The following is a 26419-nucleotide window of genomic DNA, read 5'->3' as shown; positions in this document are numbered from 1 at the left end:
AATCCCTTTGTTACTATTGTAAAATAAAATGAATTAGAAATAGCATTCCAAATCCTAATGTGTTACATCTTGACTAGAAAGCAATCAATGGTAATATGTTACTTGTTTAGAATCGAAGAGCATGTAGTTATCATGTAGGTACTTATTAACAAAATATCTCTTTTGTCACAGCTTTCATTTAAATGTGTTCTTCTTTGGATTTCTTATTTAAGTAGAAGCAGCTAAACAGTATCATTTATTAAGGACTCCTTCTTTGGTTTATTTCTTTATTTTTTATTCACATTTTTAATAGCTTCATTTAGGTATAATTTGAATACCATAAAATTCACCTGTTTTAAGTGTGCAATTAAATGACTTTTAATAAATTTGCACAGTTGGAAACCACCACAGCAATCCATTTATAGAACATTTCTATCATTCCAAGAACTTCCTCATACCCATTTACAGTCAGTCTGCATTCCCTCCTTGTGCTTCTGGATTGTTTGTTTCTGCCTTTTGGCTATTACTAATGAAGCTATGCTGCACATTTTCTTTGAAGTCTTTGTGTACATATATGTTTATTTTTTTGGATACATACTAAGAATGAAATTACTGATACATATGGTGAATTTATGTTTAACTTTTTAAGAAGTTGCCAACTGTTTTTCAGAGTGGCTGCATATTTTACTTTCCCACCATCAGTATATGAGATTTTGTTTCACCATATCCTTGAAAAAGTTTGTTTTGTCTTTTTAAAACCATTCTAATGGGTGAGTAGTCTTATCTCATGATTTTAATTTGTTTTCCTAATAACTAATAGCATAAATTTTTTTAAAATTTATAAACCATTTCTGTATGTTCTCTGATATTACTCTTCTAATTAATGATAAGCAGGGAACCTGCTTTGTGCCTTATTTCAGACAAGAAAGAAAGGGGAAAAGTGAGATTTTTTTGTTACTGAGACTTTGATAGCCACAGGATTGAGAATGATGAAAATATAGTCAGTTCTCTGTATCTAGGGGTTCTTCATCAATGGGTTCAAAAAGCCATAGACCTAAAATATTTGGCAGAAAAAAATTGTGTCTGTAACAATATGTAACAATATGTACAGACTTTCTTTGTCATCATTCTCTCAATAATGTAAGAACTATTTTCACATAGTTTTAGATAGTGTAAGTCATTTTGATAAGATGGATTTAGGAGGATATGCATAGATTATATGCAAATACTGTGCCATTGTATGTAAGATACTTGAGTGTCCACAAATTTTGTTATCAACAGTGGGTCCGGGAATCAATTCCTGTTGAATACTGAGGGATGATTCTTTTAGAATTGGGAATAAGCAGTTTTGGGTGAATGAAGCACAAGTGAGCAAGAGATAGGAAACACTTTGTTATAAATTTTTCCTTTTTAGAAGTTTGTATCAGCATGGGCTTTATTTTATAAAAAAGCTGGATATCCTGGGTCTGGGATTGCTATTCAGTGGTAGAATGCTTGCCTAGCATGTGTACATCAACAACTAAAATAATATTAAAAAAATAAAGCTAGATATCCTAATCTTGCTTGTCCTTATAGGAATTGACTTACGGTAAACACATTGCCCTTTAGATGATGAAGATCCACAGGAGACCAGAGGCCAACCTTAGAATGTTTTGTGGGCATTAGATAAATAAGAGTGGACAAGTGCTGGAAAAGGATTGTGGGGACAGATCTCTTTGAAGTTTGAAGTAGGCACACACATTCAGCATCAGGAAATTTTTGTAATTAGTAGTACAACCTACCAGAAGAGGGTTTAGTTCTTGGAAATTATGGAAAGGAAGGTAATAGTACCCTTTTTATCAGAATCCCATGGAACTTGCCAAGATATAGATTCACACATAGGAAACACATGTTGGCTATAATTGTCAGAATGGAGCTTAAGAATTTGATAAAAAGAATGAGTTGCTATAGAAGTGGTAAGTTTTAGATTAAAAGTCCTTAAATCCTTGCTTATTTAGGATTTGTCCCCAGGAAGTGAATCATATCTGAGACTGTGGGTGAAGGTCAACTATGGAGAGAGGTAGGATACAGAGGCTCTAAATTATTGGACTAGTTTCAGTGTGTATGGTCCTTTAGGAGAAGGTGGATCCAGATTTTTAAAGATGTTTGCTAAGGAAATGTTTTCATGACTGATTGTCTCATTTGTTTTGAATGAAAACTGCTAGTCACTACTTAGCTTTCAGTTCCTTTAGTTATATGGTTAAAAAATTATATTCTGATGTCATTTTAGAGTCTAAAGACATTTATCCTCCTGGGTTTTTAAAATTTATTTATTTTTATTGAAGATTTTTTTTTCCCATCCCCTCCTCCACTCACTCCCCTCTGCATAATCCAAAGTTCCTTCATTTTTCCCTACCCACTCCACTATGGATCAGCATCCACTTATCAGAGAAAACATTTGGCCTTTGGATTTGGGGGGATTGGCTTATTTCACTTAGCACAATATTCTCTAGTTCCATCCATTTACCAACAAATGCCATTTTATCATTCTTTAAAACTGAGTAATATTCCACTGTATATATGTACCACATTTTACTTACCCATTCATCTGTTGAAAGGCATCTAGGTTGGTTCGTAGTTTAGCTATTGTGAATTGAGCTGCTATAAATATTGATATGCCTTTGTCACTGTATTATGCTGATTTTAAGGCCTTTGGAAGTCTTGTTAAGGAAGTCAGGTCCTAAGCTGACATGAAGATTTGGGCCTTCTTTTTCTTCTATTAGGCGCAGGATTTCTGTTCTGGTATCCAATTTTTGATCTACTTTGAGCTGATTTTTGTGCAGGGTTAGAGATAGAAGTTTAATTTCATTTTGCTCCATATGGATTTCCAGTTTTGCCAGCACCATTTGTTGAAGAGGCTTATCTTTTCTCTAATGTATGTTTTTGGCATCTTTGTCTAGTATGAGATAACCATATTTATGTGGGTTTGTCTCCATGTCTTCTATTTTGTACCATAGATCTACATGTCTATTTTGGTGCCAATACCATGCTGTTTTTATTACTGTTGCTGTTGTATACTGTATACTGTTGTATAGTTTAAGGTCTGGTGTTGTGATGCCTCCTGCTTTACTCTTCTTATTAAGGATTGCCTTGGCTGTTCTCGGTCTCTTATTTTTCCAAATGAATTTCATGATTGTCTTTTTGGTTCTATGAAAAATGTCATTGGGATTTAAATAGGAATTGCAATCATCTTCTAAGATCTTCTTTAATTTCTTTCTTTAGTGTTCTGTATTTTTCATTGTAGAGGTCTTTCACCTCTTTTGTTAGATTGATTCCTAAGTGTTTTTTTTTTTTTTTTTTTTTGAGGCTGTTGTGAATGGGGTAGTTTCCCTAATTTCTCTTTCAATGGATTCATCACTTATGTATAAGAATGCATTGGATTTATGGGCATTGATTTTATCTCCTGCTACTTTGCTGATTTCATTTATGAGTTCTAGAAGTTTTCTGGTGAAATTTTCTTGATCTTCTAAATATAGAATCATACTGTTGGCAAATAGTGATAGAGTTCTTCTTTTCCTACTCTTATCCCTTTAGTTTCTTCTGTCTGATTGCTCTGGCTAGAGTTTCAAGTACAACGTTGAATACAAGTGGTGAAAGAGGGCATTCCTGTCTTGTTCCAATTTTTAGAGGGAATGCTTTTAATTTTTCTCCATTTAGAATGATGTTGGCCTTGGGCTTAGCTCAGATAACTTTTAAATATTGAGGTATGTCTCTACTATCCCTAATTTTTCTAGTGTTTTGAACATGAAGAGGTGCTGTATTTTGTCAAATGCTTTTTCTGCATCTATTGAGATAATCTTATGATCCTTGTGTTTAAGTGTATTAATAGGATGTATTATGTTTATTGATTTCCATATGTTGAACCAACCTTGCATGCCTGGGATGAACCCCACTTGATTGTGGTACACTACCTTTTTAGTATGTTTTTGTATGCGATTTGCCAGAATTTTATTGTGTGAATTTTTGTGTTTCTGTTCATCAGGGATATTGGTCTGAAGTTTTCTTTCCTTCATGCATCTTTGTCTGGTTTTGGTATCAGGATGATACTAACCTCAAAGAATGAGTTTGGAAAGGTTCTCTCCTTTTCTGTTTCATGGAATAATTTGAGAGTATTGGTGTTAATTCTTCTTCGAAGGTCTTGCGGAACTCGGCTGAGAATCTCTCTGGTCCTGGGCTTTTCTTGGTTGGTAGGCTTTTGATGGCATCTTCTATTTCATTACTTGAAATTGATCTGCTTAAATTGTGTATGTCTTCCTGTTTCAGTTTGGGTAGACCATATATCTCTAGAAATTTGTTGATGTCTTTGAGATTTTCTATTAGGGTATGAATTTTCAAAATAGTTTCTAATTATCTTCTATAATTCATTAGTGTTCATTGTGATTTTTCCTTTTTCATCATGAATTTTAGTAATTTGAGTTTCTTCTCTATTAATGTGGCTAAGGGTTTATCAATTTTATTTATTTTTTCAAAAAACCAACTTTTTGTTTTGTTGATTTTTTGAATTATTTCTTTTGTTTCAATTTCATTGATTTCATCTCTGATTTTAATTATTTCCTGTCTTCTGCTGCTCTTGGTGCTGATTTGTTGTTCTTTTTCTAGGACTTTGAGGTATAATATTAGGTAATTTATTTGTTGACTTTCTTTTAATATATGAGCTCAATGCAGTGAACTTTCCTCTTAGCACTGTCTTTATAGTGTCCCAGAGATTTTAATATATTGTATCTCTGTTCTCATTTACCTCTAAGTGTTTTTTTATTTCCTCCCTGATTTCTCCTTGTATCCATTCATCATTCAATAGCATGCTGTTTAGTATCCAGGTGTTGGAGTAGTTTCTTTTTTAATTTTATGTTGATTTCTAGTTTCATTCTGTTTTGATCTGATAGAATGCAGGGTAGGATTCCTATGTTTTTTGTATTTGCTGAGAGTTACTTTGTGGCATATCATATAGTCTATTTTAGAGAAGGATCCATGTGCTGCTGAGAAGAAAATGTATTCACTCCATGATGAATGAAATATTCTATATAAGTCCATTAAGTCTAAATCATTGATTGTATTATTTAATTCTATAGTTTCTTTGTGTAGTTTTTGTTTGGTAGATCCATCCAATAGTAAGAGAGATGTGTTAAAGTCATCTAGTATTATTGGGTTGTGATTTATTTGATTCTTAAAATTGAGAAGGGTTTGCTTGATGTGCATAGATCTTCTTTGTTTAGGACAAATTTATGATTGTTGTGTCTTGTTAATGTCTGATTCCCTTAAGCAGAATAAAATGTCCTTCTTTGTCTCTTCTGATGGACTTTGGATTGAAGTCCACTTTATGTGATATGAAGTTAGAAACCCCTGCCTCTTTACGTAGTTCATGTGATTGATATGTTTTTTCTCAACCTTTCACCTTCAGTCTATAGATGTCTTTTCCTACGAGGTGAGTCTCTTGAAGACTGCATATTGTTGCATCTTTTTTTTAAAAATCCAATCTGCCAGTCTTTGTCTTTTGATAGATGAGTTTTAGGCCATTAACATTCAGGGTTATTATTGAGATATGATGTGTATTCCTGGTCATTTTGGTTTGTTTTTAGTTTTAAACTTGACTCAGTTGCTCCTTTGATTGACCTTTTCTTTAGTGTAGTTCCTCCCTTTGCTGGTTTTCATTGTTTTTTATCATTTCCTCCTCATGAAATATGTTGCTGAAAATGTTCTGTGGTGCAGGCTTTGTAGGTGTGAATTCTTTTAACTTTTGTTTATCATGGAAGGTTTTTATTTCATCTTCCAATCTGAAGCTTAGTTTTGCTAGATATAAAATTCTCTGTTGGTATCCAGTTTCTTTCAGGGTTTTGATATATGTTATTCCAGTACCTCCTAGTGTTGAGGGTCCGGGTTGAGAAATTAACCGAAATCCAAATTGGTTTCCTTCATAGTAATTTGATTTTTTTCTCTCCAAGCCCTTAAATTTCTATCCTTATTCCGTATGTTATTAATTCTCATTATAATGTGCCTTAGTGTGGGTCTGCTGTAATTTTGTACATTGCAGATCCTGTAAACCTCTTGTAGTTGAATTTCCACTTCATGTCATTTAAAAGAATGTACATTCCTTTGGTTTGTATCTCCATGCCTTCATCTATTCTGATAAATCTTAAATTTGGTCTTTTCATGTTATCCCATATATCTTGGAAGTTCTGTTCATGGTTTCTTACCATGAAAAATATTTGGATTCAAAGATGGTAGAGATGTGAGAAGGAAGGGAAAAAAAAAAAAGAAAAAAGGAAAGTCAATGGAAAATGAAATGATTGCTTCCGTTGGCTTTCCAAAATTTTCTCAACTTCCCTTCTTTGCTGATTGGTGGGGCTGCCTGAAGTTTGATGTTAGCTCTAGTCCAAGTGGGTGCCAGACCAGTTAAGTGGGTGAGCCAATAGCAAGATGCCCTCACACCCTCTTCTGGTCTTCCCATCTCTTGTACCTGGTCTCTTCCATCTCTGAAACCCAGCTGCAGTCTGATGGACCTGGGCTTCAGCTTCCCCAGGCCTTGTCTTACTGCACTCCTAAGATCTCAATGCCCTTTCAACCTGCAGAGAGACCACCAGGGATGTGGTCACATAAAGGAGTGAACCCCGCAAAGAGGCAGCCAGATGGCAGCCACTACCACACCAAGCAGAAAGACCTCAGGTGCATCCAGACCTGCAGGTACCCTAGTTTATCTGGCCTGTGTCTCCAGACCTATGTGGCTGTGCCCTGAGATGGCAGCACTGGCACCAGCAAACCTGCAGGCCCTGGCTGGTGTCCCAAGTTGGCAGTGGCCAGGTGTAACCAAACCTGTGGGTATTTTGGCAATGAACTTCCAGACAACAGTGGGCAGCAGGTGATCCAGTGGCAGTCTGCAGGCTAATGGCGGATAATTGGCAGGGTGGACGTTGAGTGGTGGGTGATAGGTAGGTAAAAGGACAGTGATGGGCAGACAAGAGGCAGGCAAATGGGCAAATGGGCAGTTGTCAGTGAGTGATCTGCGCTCAAAAGGGGGGTGATATGCTGGCAGAGGTTGAGCGATTGCGAGGGAGGAATGGGGAGAAAACTGCAAAGAATTGGTGGGCAGCGAGGACTGCCTTGCAGAGAAACAGTATTTCCTCTGCTTGAATCCTGAGACAAGGAGTGACGAGGAATTTCACTTAAATTTCAGATTTAAGAAATAGCATTTGTGAAATCACTTGGTACAGATTTTTTTACTTGTTACCTTGTCATCTTTATATAACTTTGTTGGAAGATTTTTTTGTTGTTGTTGAAGGATTTTGAATCTCTGAATTTTTAAGTCTTCTCTATGAATTCTACAATGATAATAGTAAAAATCAAAGGTAAAACCAAATTTTCCTTTTGTTGTGTCATATTTTAACTTTTTGTGCCTTTTTTTTTTTTCAGATCATTCCCATCTTGGCTGCTGCAGATCCAAGGATTATAAGGTATGTAGAATAAATTACAGAATAATAATTGTCTTGTCATTCAGACAACAGCATATTTCTGATCTATATAGCCAGACATGGATTATCATTTCCATTTAGTAAAAACTGCAAACTCAATCATTATCATTTAATGGAAAGTTATTATTTTGGCAGCTCTGTCAAGTGGTGTAGTAGGCCTTTCACTGAATGTCTTTCTACCAGTATTTGTGCTTTTGATTATTCATTTGAATTAATTATTATGTGTGATACAGAGAGAGGGAGAGAGAGAAATTGGTTGTTACTTTTTCCTACCTCATATAGAAGAATTTTCAAACCTCAGTCAGTGAAGAAAAACCCCCTAGTTTTTGTAACATCTATATTCAATTTATACTATTTGGTTTAAATTTACTTTCTTTTTATTTACTATTACAAATAAAATCAGTATCGATGATTTAAATGGATGATAGCCTTTAAAAAAATGCAGTGGAACAGAACAGTGTTACTCAATTCTGGCTAGTTATTAGTGTTTGCTAAACACTCAAAGGCATGCTTTCTATTTCTTAGAAGGAGACAGGCAATAATATAGAGGTTTAAGGGATATATCAATAACTAACAGAGGATTTCTGATTGAAAGAGAATTGAAAAGGCAATGCAGTTTTTTCTATGATTCAGTGTTATTTAATGTATGTCCACTTACCACTTCAATTAATCCTATGTTCCATCCAAAACCACTTTGGGTACCATTTAAAGTTACCTGCCATAGCACTGTAAGTCCATGTCTTACATTTTCAGAAGTACTTCATTATAGATTCTTTTCTGTCCCTGAGTAAAAACTTCTTAATAATAAGTGCCATTATACTTGGGGAAACAAAATAAAAAATACAGATTTCCTTTTAATAGCCATATTTATTTACCTGAAAACGATTTTGTGCTCATTGGTACTGAATAGCATATTACTGTGTCATGCTTTGGCTGTGAATAAATATTGAGCAGTTAATGAACCAAGGCCCTGCCTGACAAGGGGCCAAAATCTACCAGTGTCAGATCATCAAGGTGAAACTTCATAATGATTCATTCGAGGTCTTCTAAATTGAGATTGCTGAGCATGGAGACTGGAATTTCCTATTTTTAATAAGCTCTGAGTGATTCTTATGGAGTTCTCTTTCCACCTATATTTAAGAATTTGTACTTGAGAACCATTGGTATAGATTATAAATATAGAAAATATAGAAAGGGCTGTCTGTGCAAATGTATTTGCGTTTCTCCAGGTTGTCCTTAGAGGAATGTGGACCTGGCTTAATTAACCTAGTCCAGGCCTATCTTTATTTTGTAGAATTATTCAATCATACATGAACAACACACAAATGCATTGATACATATAATATGAATGTATATACTCCTGCACATGGGCACACTGATGTGTATGCATGCACACATACATCAAGTGAGTATGGTGTTCAGTGTCCTGCATGGGTCCATGGCTTTCTTAGTTGTTCTAAGAGACAAACCTTTCTTTGTCTCTTTTGTTCAAATAATTTATAGTTAAACATTTATTTAAGTTATAGTGAAACATTTATTTTTACTCCCTTATTTGCATCTTTTTAAAAATGTAAGTACCAGGATAGCTAGGATCTTATTGATCTTTTTATTGATAGTTTCTAGTATCTATCATATTGACTAAAATATATATGTATATATTCCTGATGTATGTGAATTGTGTGAGTGGATTAGGAGAAAACAAGTAAGCAAAATATAGAAAGAAAGCAATAAGGTTATCTTTACCTTAAGGTTACTGTAATCCAGCTGTATATTGACTGTTCACTTAAACATAGTTATTAAGAATCTGTTTTTCCAAATGTAGTGGTCCAGTCTGTGCCCTTCAATCTGTCTTTAATACCTTCCACTTCTGTCTATGGATTCTTTACTTTTTAGGGTTTCACTTGGAGGGCAGTGAATGTGTGACTAAGCTCACAGTTATTTTCGCATCCGAAAGGTAGATTTTCATATAAGTATATCTACAGCTTTGCACACGGAAAAAATAAAGGATTATTTTCTTATAAGCACATTAGTAGCTGGTTAATAAATATTCATGTAATAGAGCAGGATCCTTGTAGGATTGCTACAAGGAAGAGAACCATGAAGCTGGGAGTACTTAGAAAAGTTTATGGCAAAGTGGGGCCTTGTCTGAGTTCTCTGGAGAAATTCAGATAACAGATGAAAGACAGGAGGAATTCAGAAGGAAAGGAATATGTAGAAATCTTGGAATTTTCTCCTAGGAGAAAAAAGAAACTATTAGTTTGGTTTGAATAGAGGGTATATGTTAAGGATAATGTCTCCCTAGCATCCTTACTTTTATGTTTCCTATTTCTCCATGTCTGTTATACTTTCTGCTGCCATTTTTAAGATTTCTGTTTCTCAGTATTTATCTGTCCTTTAAGCTAAACTCAACTCTCCTTACCCTGGAAGCATACTAATCAGCTTCTCTCATAAATACAGAGATTCTTTTAGTCTCATTTCTGTTCTACCATTTACTTCAACCTGAATCATTGACTTCTCCTTTGGGTATTCTGTATGTCTTGGGCATAGTAAGTATCTATTTAATACATTGGTTTTCATTGAGGACTGCATCATACTCTTAGGGGCATTTTAGACTTTTGTGAAGGTGTTATTACATTTACTTAGGGACATGCTTTTGGAATCTAGTGAGTTGAAATTATAGATATTCTTTAAAGAGTGGGACAGTTCTAAGCAATTAAGAATTATTTCATGTCCCACCTGGCTGTCTCACTGAATATTATTAAAGTGAAAAACAATAATTATAAAATCATAGAGTATAAGTCTATATATAATAGAGAATTTTTATATTGCATTAAGATACACCATAAATTATAGGAATGTAATTATAGTATGAAGAATATACTTTGTTTTCTTAGAAACTTTTTACCATGATCAAAAGTAACTTCTTTTATTTTCCCAGTTTTCTTGTATGGAATGACTAACTTCAAACTTACATATATAAGCAAGAACAAACATCCAATATGTTTTCTAGAGTACTCATGCCTAGGACATTTATATATATTGAAGTACATATTATAAGTTGCTTACCTTTCACTTTTCTTTTTATTACAGCTAGAAAAATACATTGATTTTTTGGAAAGTATGTATTAATTGTTTTATAAGTGTAGGTAACAATTTCAATGCATTTTAGGATGCAGACAGGGCAATATAAAATGTGTAGCCTATCTTACTCAGTTCAGGCTACCATAATAAGACCATAGCCTGGATGGCAAAAACAATAGAAATTTATTTTATCATAGCTGTGGAGGCCTGGAATACTAAGATCAGGGTGCTAGCCAATCTGGTTCCTGATGAGGGAATCTGCCTAGCATGCAAGCAACCTTCTTTTCTCTCTGTCCTAAGATGATAGAGAGATTGAGCTCTCTGATGTATTCTTATGAAGACATTTATCCTAAAGATCAGGCCTCAACCACTGACCTCATTTAACCTTAATTCATAAGGCTAATACCTTCTTTGGTTTTCTAATTTTATTAGCTCCATCTCTTTTGGGCATAAACATCATAAATTCATATTTATATAATGGATTTCAGTTGCTTTTACATATTGATTATATCACTGGGTTAGGTATAACTTTATAAATTGAACTGAAAATTTTATCCCCATCTTAGAATTTGGAAAGCTCTCTGAAAAAACAAAAACAAAAATATGCCACTCAATCCATCTTTCTTTGTCTCTATTATCCCCACTTTCTCCTGCCTTTCAGTGTTAAACATTCAAATAAACATTGTTCCTTTTTTTCTATTCATTATTCCTAAAATATTTGGGGGAAATGAGAATGTTCAGAATTGTAGAATCCTTCTCTCTCTTTCTCTCTCTCTCTGTGTTGGGGGGGGGGGTTTACTGGGGATTGAACCCAGGGGAGCTTAACCATTGAGGACACATGTCTAGCCCTTTTTATATTTTGTTTAGAGCCAGGGTCTTGCTGAGTTGCTTAGGGCTTTGCTAAATTGCTGAGGCTGGCTTTGAACTTGTGATCTTCCTACCTCAGCCTCCTGAGCTGCTGGGATTACAGGTGTGCGCCACTGTAACTAGCTCCCATATATCTCTTTAAAAGAGAAAGGAAATCATCTCAGTGGAATTGAGAAGCATACTGGCTTTAGGCAAAAATTTAAAAGATATATGGAATATTATGTGATTGATTTCTGGTATCCTTAGTTTTCTCACATACTTAGCATTACTTATTTCACTGCAGGCTAGTCCTTGAGACCATGAAGGAATCAGGGACTAGAAGTTACCCCCTTAATCTGACATTTGTTTTAGAATATTGACCTTTTGTTTAACTCAAAAGTCTTCATCACATTTTTGCTCAAAGTCTTTTTTGATCTTAACCTTATACCTTTTGGGGTTCAGAAGCAGTTGACTTTCACTTTTCCTGACCCTCAGTCCCTCAGTTAACTATAATCTTTCTATACCCTTTCATCTCTGTTCTCAAACCAAATCTTTCCTTAGGTCCTCATTTCTCTGTTCCCAGCTTTATTAAGTATAATTGACAAGTAAAAATTCTATCTTATGGTACAATTTGATGTTTTGAGATATATATATTTTGCTAAATGATTAAATCCAACTAATGTATTATTTGTATTATCTAATATACTTATTTTTTTTGTGTGGTTAGAACATTGAAGATCTACTCTCAGCAGTTTTCAGGTGTACAATGCATCATTATTAATTATAGTTACCATGTTTTACGATAGATCACCAAATTTTATTCATTCTAACTGAAATTTTGTACCCTATGACCAACATTTTCCCATTACCCTACTCCCTATCCTATCTCTTGGCAACCACCATTCTACTCTCTGCTTCTATGAGCTTGACTGTTTTAGATTCCACAAAAAAGTAAAATCATGCTGCAGTTATCTTTTTGTTCCTGGTTTGTTTGATTTAGCATAATGACTTCCAAGTTTATGCATGTTGTTGCAAATGACAGAATTTCCTTGATTTTTAAGGCCAAATGTATTCCATTACATATATTAGATTTTCCCATCCATTCGCCAATTGATGGATACTTAGGTGATTCCATATGAGTTCATTACTTTCTTGAAACCTCTAAGTACAAATAAAACCCAATACACAGTACTGCTGTTTTTCTCTCCAGCTATTTCCCTAGAGATGTGAGCTTGGAAATTATATGGTTATTTTTCCAAGCTTTTGCTGACCATAGTTTTATTAAATATTTTGCTATTGTTTTCATGAATCTTAAATTTTCTCTTTTTTGTAGCAGGTATTGAACTCAGGGGCATTTGACCACTGAGCCACATCCCCAGCCCTATTTTGTATTTTATTTAGAGACTGGGTCTCACTGAATGGCTTAGTGCCTCACTATTGCTGAGGCTGGCTTTGAACTCAAGATCTTAAAATTTCCATCCCAGAACATCTATTCTCTTGATGCCTGCCCTCAACAGATATACCAGTGTATATTTAGATTTCTGTTCAGGCCAGTACCTTAAGATACCAGTTTCTGAACTGGTCAGGAGAATGTTATTTGTTGTATAAATAAACCTCCAAACTTCAGAAGCTAAATAAAGTAGAAATTTAATTTTACTCACATAACAGTTCAATTGATGATGCTGTTTTCTCTATGCAGTGATTCATTCGTGGTTTTGCTTAACCCTGTGGCCTTGCTGCCCTTTTCTTATGGTAGAAGATGAAGGAGAATACAGAGAAAGCATATCTGTTTCTTGAAAACCTGGGCCTAGAATTGACACTTAACATTCTTACCTAAATTTTGTTGCCAAGAACTAATCACATTCCCTCACCCATCTAGAGATTGCTCTTTAGCAGCATTTCTACTCTGCAAGAGGAAAAGATGAATTGTGGTTGACAGCTAACAAATTCTATCATACCTAGGATGCCTTGCACACCCCCCCAATCCTCCAAAAAAACACTTAGTGATTAAAACTACTATGCTGGAAATAAAAATTTAGCAAAACTAGAAATCATCTCTGCTCTTATGGATACTTCATTGTACTGGTATGTGTGTGTGTGTGTGTGTGTGTGTGTGTGTAGGGCAGAAAGATATCAACAAAATCCATATTTACTTTGAATTGTAAATATCATGTAGCACATGCATAGTATTTGACATTATTATGTTAGCTTTCCATTACTGTAATAAAAGCCTGAGATAATCAACTTGTAAAGAAGAAAGGCTCCTTGTTTTGGAGATTTGAGTCTGTGATGATGAACCCCACTGCTTAGGGCCTAAGGCAAGGAGTCAGTAGTACATCATGGGTAGAAGCATGTTGTAGAGTAAACCCCTCTAACATCATGTGCCAAGGAGCAAAAGGGAAGGAGAGGAGGAGGCCAGGGTCCAAAAATCTCTTTTGAGGGCACACTTCCCTTGACCTAAATATCTCCCACTAGGCCCTATCTCTTAAAGTTCCACCAGCTCTCGGGAGCACCCCACTGGGAACAAGTCTTTCCTACTTGAGCCCTTGGGAGACACTTAAGATCCAGACTATAAGAGTTGTATGCTAAACGGATTAAACCTGGTCAAGGAGAATGGAAAAGATATCTTAAGGACCCTGAGCTCTGAAGATGAATAGTTATTTATTTTATGAAATGGGGAGAGAAGAACATGTACTGGGAAAAGGGGGAAAATATTTATAAGGGTTCAGTGACTAAAAGTCGAAAAGACCAGTGTTGAAAGATGTAAATACATAAGTGGGGTGCATGGTATAAGTAGAAGCTGGAGAAGTAGGTAGATATCAACAATTTTAGGCTGGGTTAGGAATTTTGGAAATTATCCTAAATACAATCAGAAGCAAATGAAATTGTTTTAAATATCAAAGGTAACAGGTTAGATTAGATTACATTATGGAAAATAGATTGGATTGGGAAAAGGCTGGAAACTGGTGGACTAGTTAATATTGTGTTGAATAGTCAAGGTGAGACATAATGATAGCTTGGATTGGGGTGGTGGTAAGAGGTTGATAGCAGTAGAAGATATTAGAAAAATAATTAAAATTAATGGAAATAGAAAAGTAATCTTGACAAGTGGGAAAATATACTATGTTCTCATAGATAAAGACCTTTACAATATGTAAAGATGTTCTACCTACAGCAATTTAAGACAACAACATCCACAAAAAAATCTCTCTAAGCTTTTTTCTCCCTCACTGCAGGAAATAGGAAAAAAAAAAAAAAAAAAAGTAAGAAAACTTTGAAAGTAGGGAGCATTGAAAGAGGAACTTAATTGTAAACATTAGCTTACAATTCTTATATTTTTTATTTGTACAACTCAGTGTTTTACGACACTATTTATTGATATGGAAAAATGTATAAGAACTTGTTCATAGTTCACAGAATTCTAAAGTCTTCTGCAAATCCCTGTTTACTTTATTTAGGCTTTGTAGAGATTCTGATGATGGCTGAAAGCTGAGTAATACATTAGAAACTTTAAAAGCAGCCATATGGCACTTTTGTATTATGAAGGGAACTTAATGTTGAGAAGTTATTGATCTTTTGATACTGGTCCAATGGGAAGGAAAACAGGCCGGAGAAGGACAGGGACCTGAGGAGCAGGGGACAGAAGACAAGAAAAAGTAGAATAAATGCCTTATCTTTCAAGTTGGAATGTGAAGGCATGTAAGAGAGATAGTTATACATTTTTTTATTTACCTTAACCAGCAAATTTTAGCAAACAAATTTTTGGAATCTGATTTTCTTTTCTTTCTTTTTTTTTGGTACTGGGGATTGAACTCAGGGGCACTGAACCACTGAACCACATCCCCAGTCCTATTTTATATCTTATTTAGAGACAGGGTCTCACTGATTTGCTTAGCACCTTTCTTTCACTGAGGCTGACTTTGAACTCGTGGTCCTCCTGCCTCAGCCTCCCAAGCCACTGGGATTATAGGCATGCACCACTGTGCCTGGCCTGGTCTGAATTTTTTTAAAGGAATTTTTGTCATAGCTGTTAGAAAATGTTTACATTGGATATATAGGATTTTACTTATTTTCCATTGTAAGATACCTTTCAAATGAAGAGTTTTGTTGATAAAAGAAAATGTTCGGACTAAACACTGTGGTTCTAATATATCCTTGTTGAAATTATATCATGTAGAAAAATAGGTATACATTTTAAAATTGTGAATTATGAATTTAAAATTACAATATAAAAGCATGAATACATGTAAGAAGCTTGAATCTAACGTGGAAGGAGCATGGGCCTGAAATGAAACAAACCCTTAAAAGTCTAGCAGTGTTGGTCAGATATATTATTTGTGCACCTTGAATCTTGGGGTTCAACCTAATAGTTGATTGTCTCAAATTGGAGACTTGACAGGTCTGCAAATTCTAGAAGGATACAAGGTCTGGAGGTGAGCTCTGTCAGAGGCAATTCATCCCATGCAGAAAGTAAGAAAACAAACAAACAAACAAAAATGGAGAGAAGTTTTCATGATATTTTGAGGTGACCCAAAGCAGAGTTTTTAAGGATGCTGGTGAAGTGAGGATAGCTGCACCTGTCAGTTCTTGGACCTGGCTCCAAGTTGGATTTAGTGGCTTATGCCTGTTCACTTCCCTAGTAACTTCCTGTTATAGACTCACAGCAATGAAAAGAGATCTGCTTTCACAGAAGATGAAGTACCTCAGCATTTGGGAGTTTAACAAAAGGAAATCAGCTCAGATTCAACATCAGGACTCCCTTCACCATTGTAGTCAGACCTCTGAGAAGTCTCACAGTGTCTCAGGAATACACTCTTAAGTTGAGGGTTTAGTTGTGCACTGGGGTTGAGGAGATGTGTGTAAATCTTAGTGGACTTTCAGGCTTGCCAGAGTCCACCATAGCCTAATGCACTGTTGATACAATGCATCAACAATGGTGTAAGGGAGAGTGCAAACTTGACACTCCTAGTAGTCTCTCCAGAGGGGAGGTTAAGGGTAGATATTTATGGAACTGGAACCTGGGTGTTTTAATGAAAGGCTTTCAATGTGGGCATCTAGTTGGCAAAGTGTGTGATATATAAGTTTAGGATTATTGGATATAAAACCAGGGGCTTAAAGTTTTGATAAGTAAACATTGAAAAGAAAGGGATTCATTGTTGAGTGGTCCCCTGTCCTAAGGCAACTGTTTGCCCAGATTAAGAATCAGTGTTGTTTTGAGAACATAGCTAATGATTGGCAAATGATGTATCACAAAATCCTGAAGGAAATAATGAAGTTACTTGCTGGATTATAACTATATTTTTCTGGTGTTATGGTATGAATGTGAGGTGTCCCCCAAAGCTCCTATTTGTTCAGGAATGCTCAGAGGTAAAAAGATCAGATTATGAGAATGGTAACCCGATCAGTTCGTCCCAGTTTGGGTGGACTGAGTGAAAACTGTAGGTTGGTGGGAGATGACTAGAGGAGGTGGGTCACTTGGGGTGCCTTAAAGGATATGTCTTCCCTGTAGTCCCCCCTCCCACTCCCCTTGTGTCCTTGCTGCCATGAGAGGACCACTCTGGGCCCGGGCATTGGAGTCCACAATCTGCGAACCCCAAATAAAACTTTTTCTCCTCCTCTAGACTGTTTTATCAGGTATTTTGGTCACAGTGGTTTGGGGTGGGTGGGTGGGGGGGGATGACTAGAACACTTGGACAAGAGCTTCTTTGTCTTTTTTTTTTTCTTCTCTCTTTTTTTTTTTTTTTTTGATTTTTCTATTTATTGGGGGACAAGCATTTCTTCAGGAACTCATGGAAAGTCACATTGATGCTGGATGCAGTAGTGCCTGTCTGTGATCCTAGCCACTCATGAGACTAAGGCAGGAGGATCACAAGTTTGAGGCCAGCATCAGCAACTTAGTAAATCCCTGTCTCAAAATAAAAAATAAAAAAAGAAGTGAGAATGTAGCTCAGTGGTAAAGCACCCCTGGGTTCAATCCCCAGTACTATTAGAGAGAGAAAGAGAGAGAGAGAGAGAGAGAGAGAGAGAGAGAGAGAAACTCATGCTGAAATGGGTGTACCTCAATTCTTTGTTCTGATAGTTTAGCCATGTGAATGCAGGTGGTCTCAGTTCTCAGGTCTCAGTAAATTACATATGCTTCTTGATTAATGCATTGCACATGTTTGTTAGGGTTATTCCTAGAAACCTTAGAGTTTGTTCCTGTTGTTACCAGGGCTTCTTGCCTTTGATGAAATCATGTATGAAATGTTATTTGTGGTAGAGTTTTGTTAGACAGTCTTGAGCAAGTTTAGGCAGTTCCCTTTGAAATTCCTTATTTGTAAAATACACCCCCCCACACACTCATAATAGAATCCTGAGATGTCAGATATCTTCACTTTCTCTTTTTTCAGCATTTCCTAACATTTTTTGAGTGAATTAATAGATTTTGTGGTAACTCTCCCCTATATTATTCGAATAAGCCCAACTTGGTAACATTGTTCATTTATTTTTTTAATACTACCGTTTTTAATATTTAAGTATTTAATTTACTTAGTATTTTATTTTTTTCCATATGGGGCTAAATGAGGGCCTTTCTTCAACTTTCCTTGAATGATCTGATGGCATTATTATTATGACATCAGAACCTTAGTCAGTATGTTTCTTTCTTAGGAGCAGTTTGTCAGTTTGTACTTTACTTCTGTGTATTGGATCACTGGTAAATTGCACTGTGAGCCCATCTTCTGTGGAACTTTCCTTACATAAATCCCATGAGGCTTGATCTATAAAGAATTTTCCATTTGTTTCTTCCATCGATTCCTCATGTGTCACAGGCCTGAGACCCCCCTACTGTTTAATAGCTGTTAGGCTTTGCTTCATTTTGCTTCATTTTCCTTTTGTGTAAAGGGCACCTACCTCATAAGGTTGTTTTTTTTTTTGAGGATTAAAAAAGTGATTTACATATAGATGTACGTAGAACAGCAGTTTAAGAGGGGAGGGCTTCCCCTGCCAAGAACTGATATATCGAGTCATTGTCTTATCATTTGTATTGCATTACTTTAGAATTTATTCTAAATTTTACTTCATTGTAAAGAAACCGTGCCTTCCTTCAGCCAAACCAGGTGGTTAGTGAGCATGTGTATTTTTTTAGAATATTTTTAGTTATAGATGGACTCAATGCCTTTATTTATTTATGTAGTGCTAAGAATCAAACCCAGTGCCTCACACAGGCTAGGCAAGCACTCTACCACTGAAACACAACCCCAGCCCGAGCTTGTGTGTTTTTAAAATCAGATAAGATAGTATTGATCATTCAGTTGATGCATAAGATTCACTAAGGAATGTCCTCAGAAAAATTAGAAATGGATCTTAATTACCTATATCTACTTCTCTCCTTTTCAGAATCCTTCTGTCTTCTTGCCATTCTTTAAGTTGCACATGTACTATCCTGCTTTCCTCTGAACTCTAATCTTAACTTGTTCTTAGTTCATTTGAATCATTTGTATTTATTTCTTAATTTTTCTGCGCTTGACAAAGGAGAAATTTTAGAGCATGCTATACAAGGCATTAAGTAGGCTTTCAGTAACTATTTGTTGATAAGTGAATTTCCTGGTTCCCATTATACTTAGTAGTTAATTTCATTAACTATTTCCATTAATTTCACCTTGAAGTTCCTGTATATATAAGGAAAAGATATCTGTAATATTATTTCATTTATTAAATTACTGTGTAAGTAACTTTTCAGGAATCTTAAGTGTGGTACAACCAAATTAGCATATAGCACAGATTTGAATAGTATGTCATTAATTACAATGAATTTAGTATATGAAATCTTTTTTTTAATCTGTAACCATTTCAGATTGGTTTCAAATATTAGACTTTTTAATCCTGATACATTTTAGCAGATAAAATATTGAAACTATTACATTTGTAAGATTATAGGAAAGATGTTTAAAGACATTTGCATAAGAGCAAAAAAGGCTTCTTTATGTAAATATGAATGCTATAAACAGTGGAAATAAATATTAATCTCTTGAAGCAAGCCATGTTTTAGATCTTTTCACTAATTGTATCTAATTTAATTTTTGTGACAAACCTGTAACATTTTTATTCCAGTTTATAGATAAGGAAACTAAAGTTTGGATAAGGTAAATGATGCTCAAGGTTTTATAACTTGAAGAGTTTTAAACCTAGTTTTTTGAACTCCTAAACCAATGTTTTTAAGAGGTTACCCAAGAAATAGAACTCCTCTGTGAGGAGGCAAATAGATAATATCCAATTTGGTAATTTGAAAGAAAATAATAACCTGACAGAAACTCAAAGCTAAAGCTTAAGGTCAAAAGTTTGAAGTAGATATTTTCAAAGATGTACCCCCTCAGCTGGGTGAAGTGGCACACACCTATAATTCTAGTAACTTGGGAAGCTGAGGCAGGAGGATTGCAAGTTTGAGACCAGCCTCAGCAACTTAGTGAGTCTCTCTCTTTTTTTTTTTTTTAAAGGACTGGGGATGTGACTTGGTGGTAAAGCCCTGGGTCTAATCCCTGATATCAAAAACCAAAAAAACTGGAATAAAACAAAAAACCACAAAGATCTATCTCATTTCACTGTCTAACTCTGCATTTGGGTTTAATATTTCCCAAAGCAAACACATATGAAAACAATGCATTGTATTTGTGTTTCCATTACACAATTATTTGTATATTTATTTAGTTCTAATTTTCTTTCTCATTATTTTGTCATTACTTGTTTTTCATCTCTCCCATTCTGGTTTGTGACTTATTTGAAGTCTCCTGTTGTGTTTATCTTTGATTGTAATCCCCTATCCTTGTTTATAGTTTACACATAGAAGATGCTTACTGAGTATTGAATACTATCAAACTTGAAGTTTTCTTACATTGTACCCCTCTGTTTTACTCAGCTTTTGTGTCAGTGTGACCAAAAGACAAGAACTGAGAGGAATACAAGTTTATTTTTGGCTCATGGTTTCAGAGGTTCAGTTCATGATTGACTGACTTCATAGCTCTCAGCCCACGGTGAGGCAGAATGTCACGATGAAAGGACATAGCAAAAAAAAGCAGCTAAGGACATGATAGCCAGGAAGCAGAGAGAGACCTCTGCTCCCCCGGGACAAATGTAAACCCCAACGGCACTCTCCCATTGGCCTTTTTCCTCAGTCACATCCTACTTGCCTATAGTTACCACCCAGTTAATACATGTCAGTGGCTTAACCCACTCATAAGCTCTAATAACCTAATCATTTTGCCTCTCAACATTCTTACATTGACTCACACATTGGGGACACCTCATAATCTAACCCATAACACCTTTCACCTCCATGATAGTCTGTTACTTTCCTGTGGAGATAGTAGAATGATCCTAGTCTTGTTCATCTTACCTGCTTCCCTGTTCAGAATGCCCTTTCTCTCCCTTTCCTCTATTTGTAACTCTCCTCTGTGGGACCTCTATCCTTCAGACCACTTTAAATTCTTTTTGTAGGTATGCCATTGGGACATTTTGGACTCTTGGACATATTATCATTTATCTTTTTATTTACACCCTGTTTCATCTGGATTGCGAGTTCAAATTTTTGTACCTCTCTCGATCTGAGCATTAGCTAACATGTTCAAGAGATTTGTTAGAGAGAAATGTATTTAAAGAGACTGTATTTAAAACATTGCTGAATAGTTTGAGAAGAAAACTTAATGACAAAAAAATGAAGTAGTCTACTAACCAACACGACTAAATTGACCCTGGAATTAATGAAGAGAAAATAATCTCCTTCTGTAGGCCAAATGGCTCACATTTCATTATAATTGGAGAAACAGCACAATAGATAAAACCCTTTTCCCACTTTTCTGAAAAACCCCTGACAAGTTCACTTATAGTTGACCAGGGACCTTCCTGATCATGTTTTTTTGATGTTCATTGTGTTTTTTCTTTTGTCTTTTTGAACAATGGGGAAATTTTTCTTGTTTCCTTTTTTTCAATGTAATTTGTTTCTTGTTGGTTATTTATTTGGGACTGTGAGTCATTTGAACTCTGTACTGTTTGGTTCCGGGATGAAAGCATGATTCTGTCACTTGCCACTGACTCACCATGATATAATTATAAAAAGTGATGAAAATTATGGTATACTGATGAGAGTGATGAAAAGCTGTGGTATACTGATGTTTTGATTATAAATGACTTAAATTCATTGTGTATTTTATACACCACGACATTCTGCAAGATTCTTTAAATACATTATGTAAGATCTACAATGTAGTGATGTTTAACTCTACCTATGTGGGTAATGAGTCTGAGAAAGATCAGGGAGCATTCTTAAAGATCAAATATTTCGTAAGTAACACTTATAGACAATATGGTGTTAAAGGTAGAGATTTGTTTTATTTACTGTTATGGCCCCAACATTTAAAACAGTGACTGGAACTCAATTTTGTTAAATGAATCCAGTTCCTCTCTTCTCATTTTCTCTTGAACTCAACTTCAAATTTCACTTTCCTCACTGCATCATAGCCACTCTGTTAAAGTTACAAACCTCCAAAGGCCCATTTTCATGCTTTTCTTACCTAAATTGTCAGCAGTTACCTTAGTTCATTTTCTGTTGCTGTTACATACTACCTGGGTGATTTATAAAGAACAGAGGTTTATTTTGGCCCATAGTTCTGGAGGCTAGAAGTTTAAGGCCAGGCTACATTTGGGAAGAGCCTTACACTGCAATCTCACTTGATGGGAATGTGGAAGGACAAGCAGGCGCAGTTGGAAAGGCAAGCGTAAGGGATGACATTGCTTTATACCTACCTGCTCTTACAGTGACTAATTCAGTCCCAAAGCTGAAAACTCTCTCCATTAATCTCTCTTAAGGCTCTATTCACCTTTTCAAGGCCCTTACCTTACAACACTGTTAATACTGGGAATCAAATTTCAACATGAGTTTTGGAAGAGCCAAACCATATTGAAACCATAGCAGCATTATTTGACACAATTATTTATTATCCTTCCTTAAAATATTTTTTTTACTGGCTTCCAAAGCCCCTCTTTCTCCCATTTCTTCCTCTTCATCCCTAGCTACTCCTAGTCTAATCTTTTGTTCTTCCCAGCCTCTATTTCCAGGGCTCATTCTACAAATGTTTTCTCCTTCCTATTTATATTCACTTCTTTGGTAATAGTGTCATGTTTTTAAAATACTACTTAGACTGTAGTACTTAATTTATATCTTTATCCTGGACTTTTCCCCTGAATTTCCCTCTAATATATTGGGTAATTAATTAATAGATTAATGGACATATAAAGCTTGATATATCCCAAACTAGTCTCCTAATGTTTCACTCTTCCAGTTAAAAGTGTATACTAATTCACACAAATTTCTAGTTGATTAAGCCAAAAAACCCTGTTATCATCTTTGATATCCAGTCCACTAGCAAATCCCATTGGCTCTGTCTTCCCAATGCATTCTGAATCTTTTCATCTCTTGCTGTAATTCTGGTCCAAACCAGCATCCTTTTCCAGAATTTGTTCAAATTGCTTTCTATCTGATTTTCCTTCCCTACTGCCCTTGGCTTCTTCTGGAGACTGCTCTCAAAGTAGTAGCCAGGGAGGTCCTATTTAAAAAAAAAAAAAAAAAAGGGAAAGTAAAAGAAGAGCATATTTTTGTCTTCTCAGAATAGAAAGCTAATTACTAATGCCTACCTTTTGACCTCACTTCTTACTCAGTCTGGCTGCACTGGCTTCCTGGCTAATATATCAGGCATGTGCTCCTCCTATTCCCCAGGATCTTTGTTTTTATTTTTACTTCTTTATGTGCTGCTCTTTCCACAGGTGTCTCCATGACTTAGGTCTTGTCTTACTAAGTCCTTCCAGTTTTTACTGAGATACTATCTTCTCCGTGAAGCCTCCACAGACTATCTCATTTAAAATTACAGCTTGTTCCCTATACTCCCTCCCCATCCCATTCATCAGCACTTCTTTTCACCTTTCTTATTTTACTTCTTCTTATGGTATGTAACATCCTTTGACATACTTTATTTTTATTTCTATCACTTTGTGTGTGTGTGTGTGTGTGTGTGTGTGTGTGCTTGCTTTTCAGTATGACTGTTCCTATTTTTTTTTCATTTATTTTACATAAATGGTGTAAAACTTATTTCTCTGGTTTTAGACGATGTAGAGTCACGCTGTTTGTATAGTTATACAGGTACATAGGGTAATGATGTTTGTCCCATTCTACCATATTTCCTTCCTCCAGACCCCTCCTCTCCCCTCCCCTCATTTCCCTCTATACAGTCCAACATTCCTCCATTCTTCCCTTACCCCCTTCCCGTCTCTGCTATATATCATCATCCACTTATCAGAGAAAATATTCAGCCTTTGGTTTTTGGGGCTTGGCTTATTTCACTTAGCATGATAGTCTCTAAATCTATCCGTTTACCTGCAAATGCCATAATTTTATTCTTCTTTATGACTGAATAATATTCCATTGTGTATATACACCAGAGTTTCTTTATCCATTCATCTATTGAAGGCATCTAGGTTGGTTCCACAATGCAGCTATTGTGTGAATTGAATTGCTACAAACATTGATGTGACTGCATCACTGTAGTATGCTGATTTTAAGTCTTTTGTGTATAGGACAAGGAGTGGGATAGCAGGGTCCCAATGATTGGTTCCATTCCAAGTTTTCTAAATCTGTCTCCTTATTAGATATAAATTTTAGTAGGATATAAATTCCACAAGGACAGATATTCATTCGTCTGTCCTGATTTGGTATTTATTCATCCTGGAATGAACAATAAATGAGTCTCAGCACTACATTTTGTATTAAATTCTGTTTGAGATCATAGCTGTCATTGGGTTTATACATATGTATTATTTATTTTAAATACACCTACCCTTATTGAAAAACCTTTTAAATCAATGAAGTCTTATAAATTTTATACATGTGGAATAAACAATTAACGATTTATTTAATAAGTAAACATACAGTGATGATTATGACTTATACATTCTGAAATTTACTTTCAAATATGGCTTGAGGCATATACTTGTTTTATGACTTCAGTTGTGTGTAAATCTTTGAGTTGTATGTTTAATGTTACTATATATATAATGTTGTTATATACTGTTATATATATATATATGTGTGTGTATAAATAAATATATATAATGTTTTTAAATAGGTTATCAGGACACCCCATGGGAGAGACTTTGATGACTCTTTGGAAAAGTGTGAAGAGTATTTGGGCTCAAGGTCATGTAGCAAGCCCCAGCATTCAGCGAGGACCTTACTAGTTCATTCAGCACCCTCAACAGTGCCGAAGCATTCTCCAAGCCCTGTGTTAAATAGAGCTTCTCTTAGGGAAAGGTAATGTGTACTATTTCCTTACTAATCTTTTTTAATAATCAGTATTAGAAATGAAAGTCAGAACTTATGCATGTGAAGCGATTATTTATAAAAGTTTATTTTGATTTTGAGGCTTACTTAAATTGTTTTTGTTTAGACTATATTGCATACCAAGAGATATTTTTCCGTAGCCCAGTTCACCAGATATAGGTATCTTTTACCTAAGTAATTAATGTACTACTTTAAAATAAAAATTGGAGCGTATGATCATTTTAGTAGATTAATAGAGATTTAATGTTGTAGGCATGCTTTAAGTATAAAAATAGCCTCAGTTATATTTTCCAATTATTCATAATGGTGATTTATGAATTGGTGGCAGATGGTATCTCATTTTCTCAAATAAGCTCTTTTCCCCTAACTCCCCAAGAGAATCTTTTCTTTTCCTTTCCCTTTTGCTTGTGCTTATTTACTATACAGAATGGCAGGTTTCGTTTTGGCATATTTATGTGTGTGTGTGTGTATATACGTATATATACACACATACATACATAATTTGATCAGTTTCATTCCCCAGTACCTCCCCTCTCCTCCTCTTCTTGCTGTCTCTGATCTTCTTCCTCAATTCCAATGGTCTTCCTTCTACTTTCATGGTACCATTCTTTTTTTCTCAATCTCTTTAGCTTCTACTTGTAAGAGAAGACATGCTATACTTTCTGAGTCTAACTTATTTTGCTCAAAATTATGGTCTCTATTTCCATCCATTTTCCTGCAAATGACATAATTTTGTTCTTATGGTTGAATAAAACTCTACTGTGTATATATATAAAACACATTTTCTTTATCCATTCATCTGTTGACAGACACCTAGGCTGATTCCATAACTTGGCTATTGTGAATTGTGCTGTGATAAATATGGGCATGCATATATCTCTAAAATATGCTGACTTTAACTCTTTTGGATAAATATCAAGGAAGCATATATGATAGTTCTATTTTTTAGCTTTTTGAGAATCTTCTGTACTGATTTTGACAGTGGCAATACTAAATTACATTCCCACCAACAGTGTATAAAGGATCTTTTCAGAACTCATTAATATATATTGTTATTTATGTTCTTGATGTTTGCCATTCCAACTGGACTGAGATGGAATCTCAATGTAGTTTTGAGTCACATTTACCTGTAAGTAAAGATGTTGAACATTTTTTCATATAGTTGTTGGACATTGGTATTTCTTCTTTTGAAAAGTGTTCAGTTCATTTGCCCATTTATTGATTGGATTATTTTTTTAAAATGTCATGTTTTTTGAGATCTTTATATATTCTGTATATTAACCCTCTAGAATAGCTGGCCAAGATTTTTTTCCCATTTTTTTCAGTTGTCTGTTCATGCTGTTGTTCCCTTTGTTATATATAAACTTTAAAATTTGATATCATTCCAGTTATTGATTCTTTCTCTTATTTCCTTAGCTGTACGTGTCCTAGTCAGGAAGTCTTTGCCTCTATCTTTATGTTGAAATGTTTTCCCTATTTGTTCTTCTGATAGTTGCAGTTTCTGGTCTTATGCTCAGGTCTTATAATCCATTTTGAGTTGACTTTTGTACTGGGTGAGATAGGAATCTAGTTTGATTTTTCTGCATATGGACAGCCAGTTTTCCTAGCGCCATTTGTTAAAGAGGCTATCTTTTCTCCAATGTATGTT

General features: G+C 35.2%; 1 protein-coding gene across 2 annotated transcripts in view; it reads left to right on the top strand.

Annotated features, from left to right (window-relative positions):
• Nucleotides 1-26419, top strand: part of SPATA6 (spermatogenesis associated 6) — a 129338-nt gene that overhangs the window by 63865 nt on the left and 39054 nt on the right. For both annotated transcript variants that reach the window (XM_079131065.1, XM_079131064.1), the window contains exons 9-10: nucleotides 7423-7463; nucleotides 24557-24741. In XM_079131065.1, the coding sequence (XP_078987191.1) occupies nucleotides 7423-7463; nucleotides 24557-24741 (226 nt within the window). The remainder of the gene's footprint in view (nucleotides 1-7422; nucleotides 7464-24556; nucleotides 24742-26419) is intronic.

The sequence above is a fragment of the Sciurus vulgaris genome (assembly GCF_902686455.1).
Source record: "Sciurus vulgaris genome assembly, chromosome: 1".
In the NCBI taxonomy this organism is placed as follows: domain Eukaryota; kingdom Metazoa; phylum Chordata; class Mammalia; order Rodentia; family Sciuridae; genus Sciurus; species Sciurus vulgaris.
The sequence above is the reverse complement of the archived record's forward strand: the minus strand, read 5'-3'. Positions and strand labels throughout refer to the sequence as shown.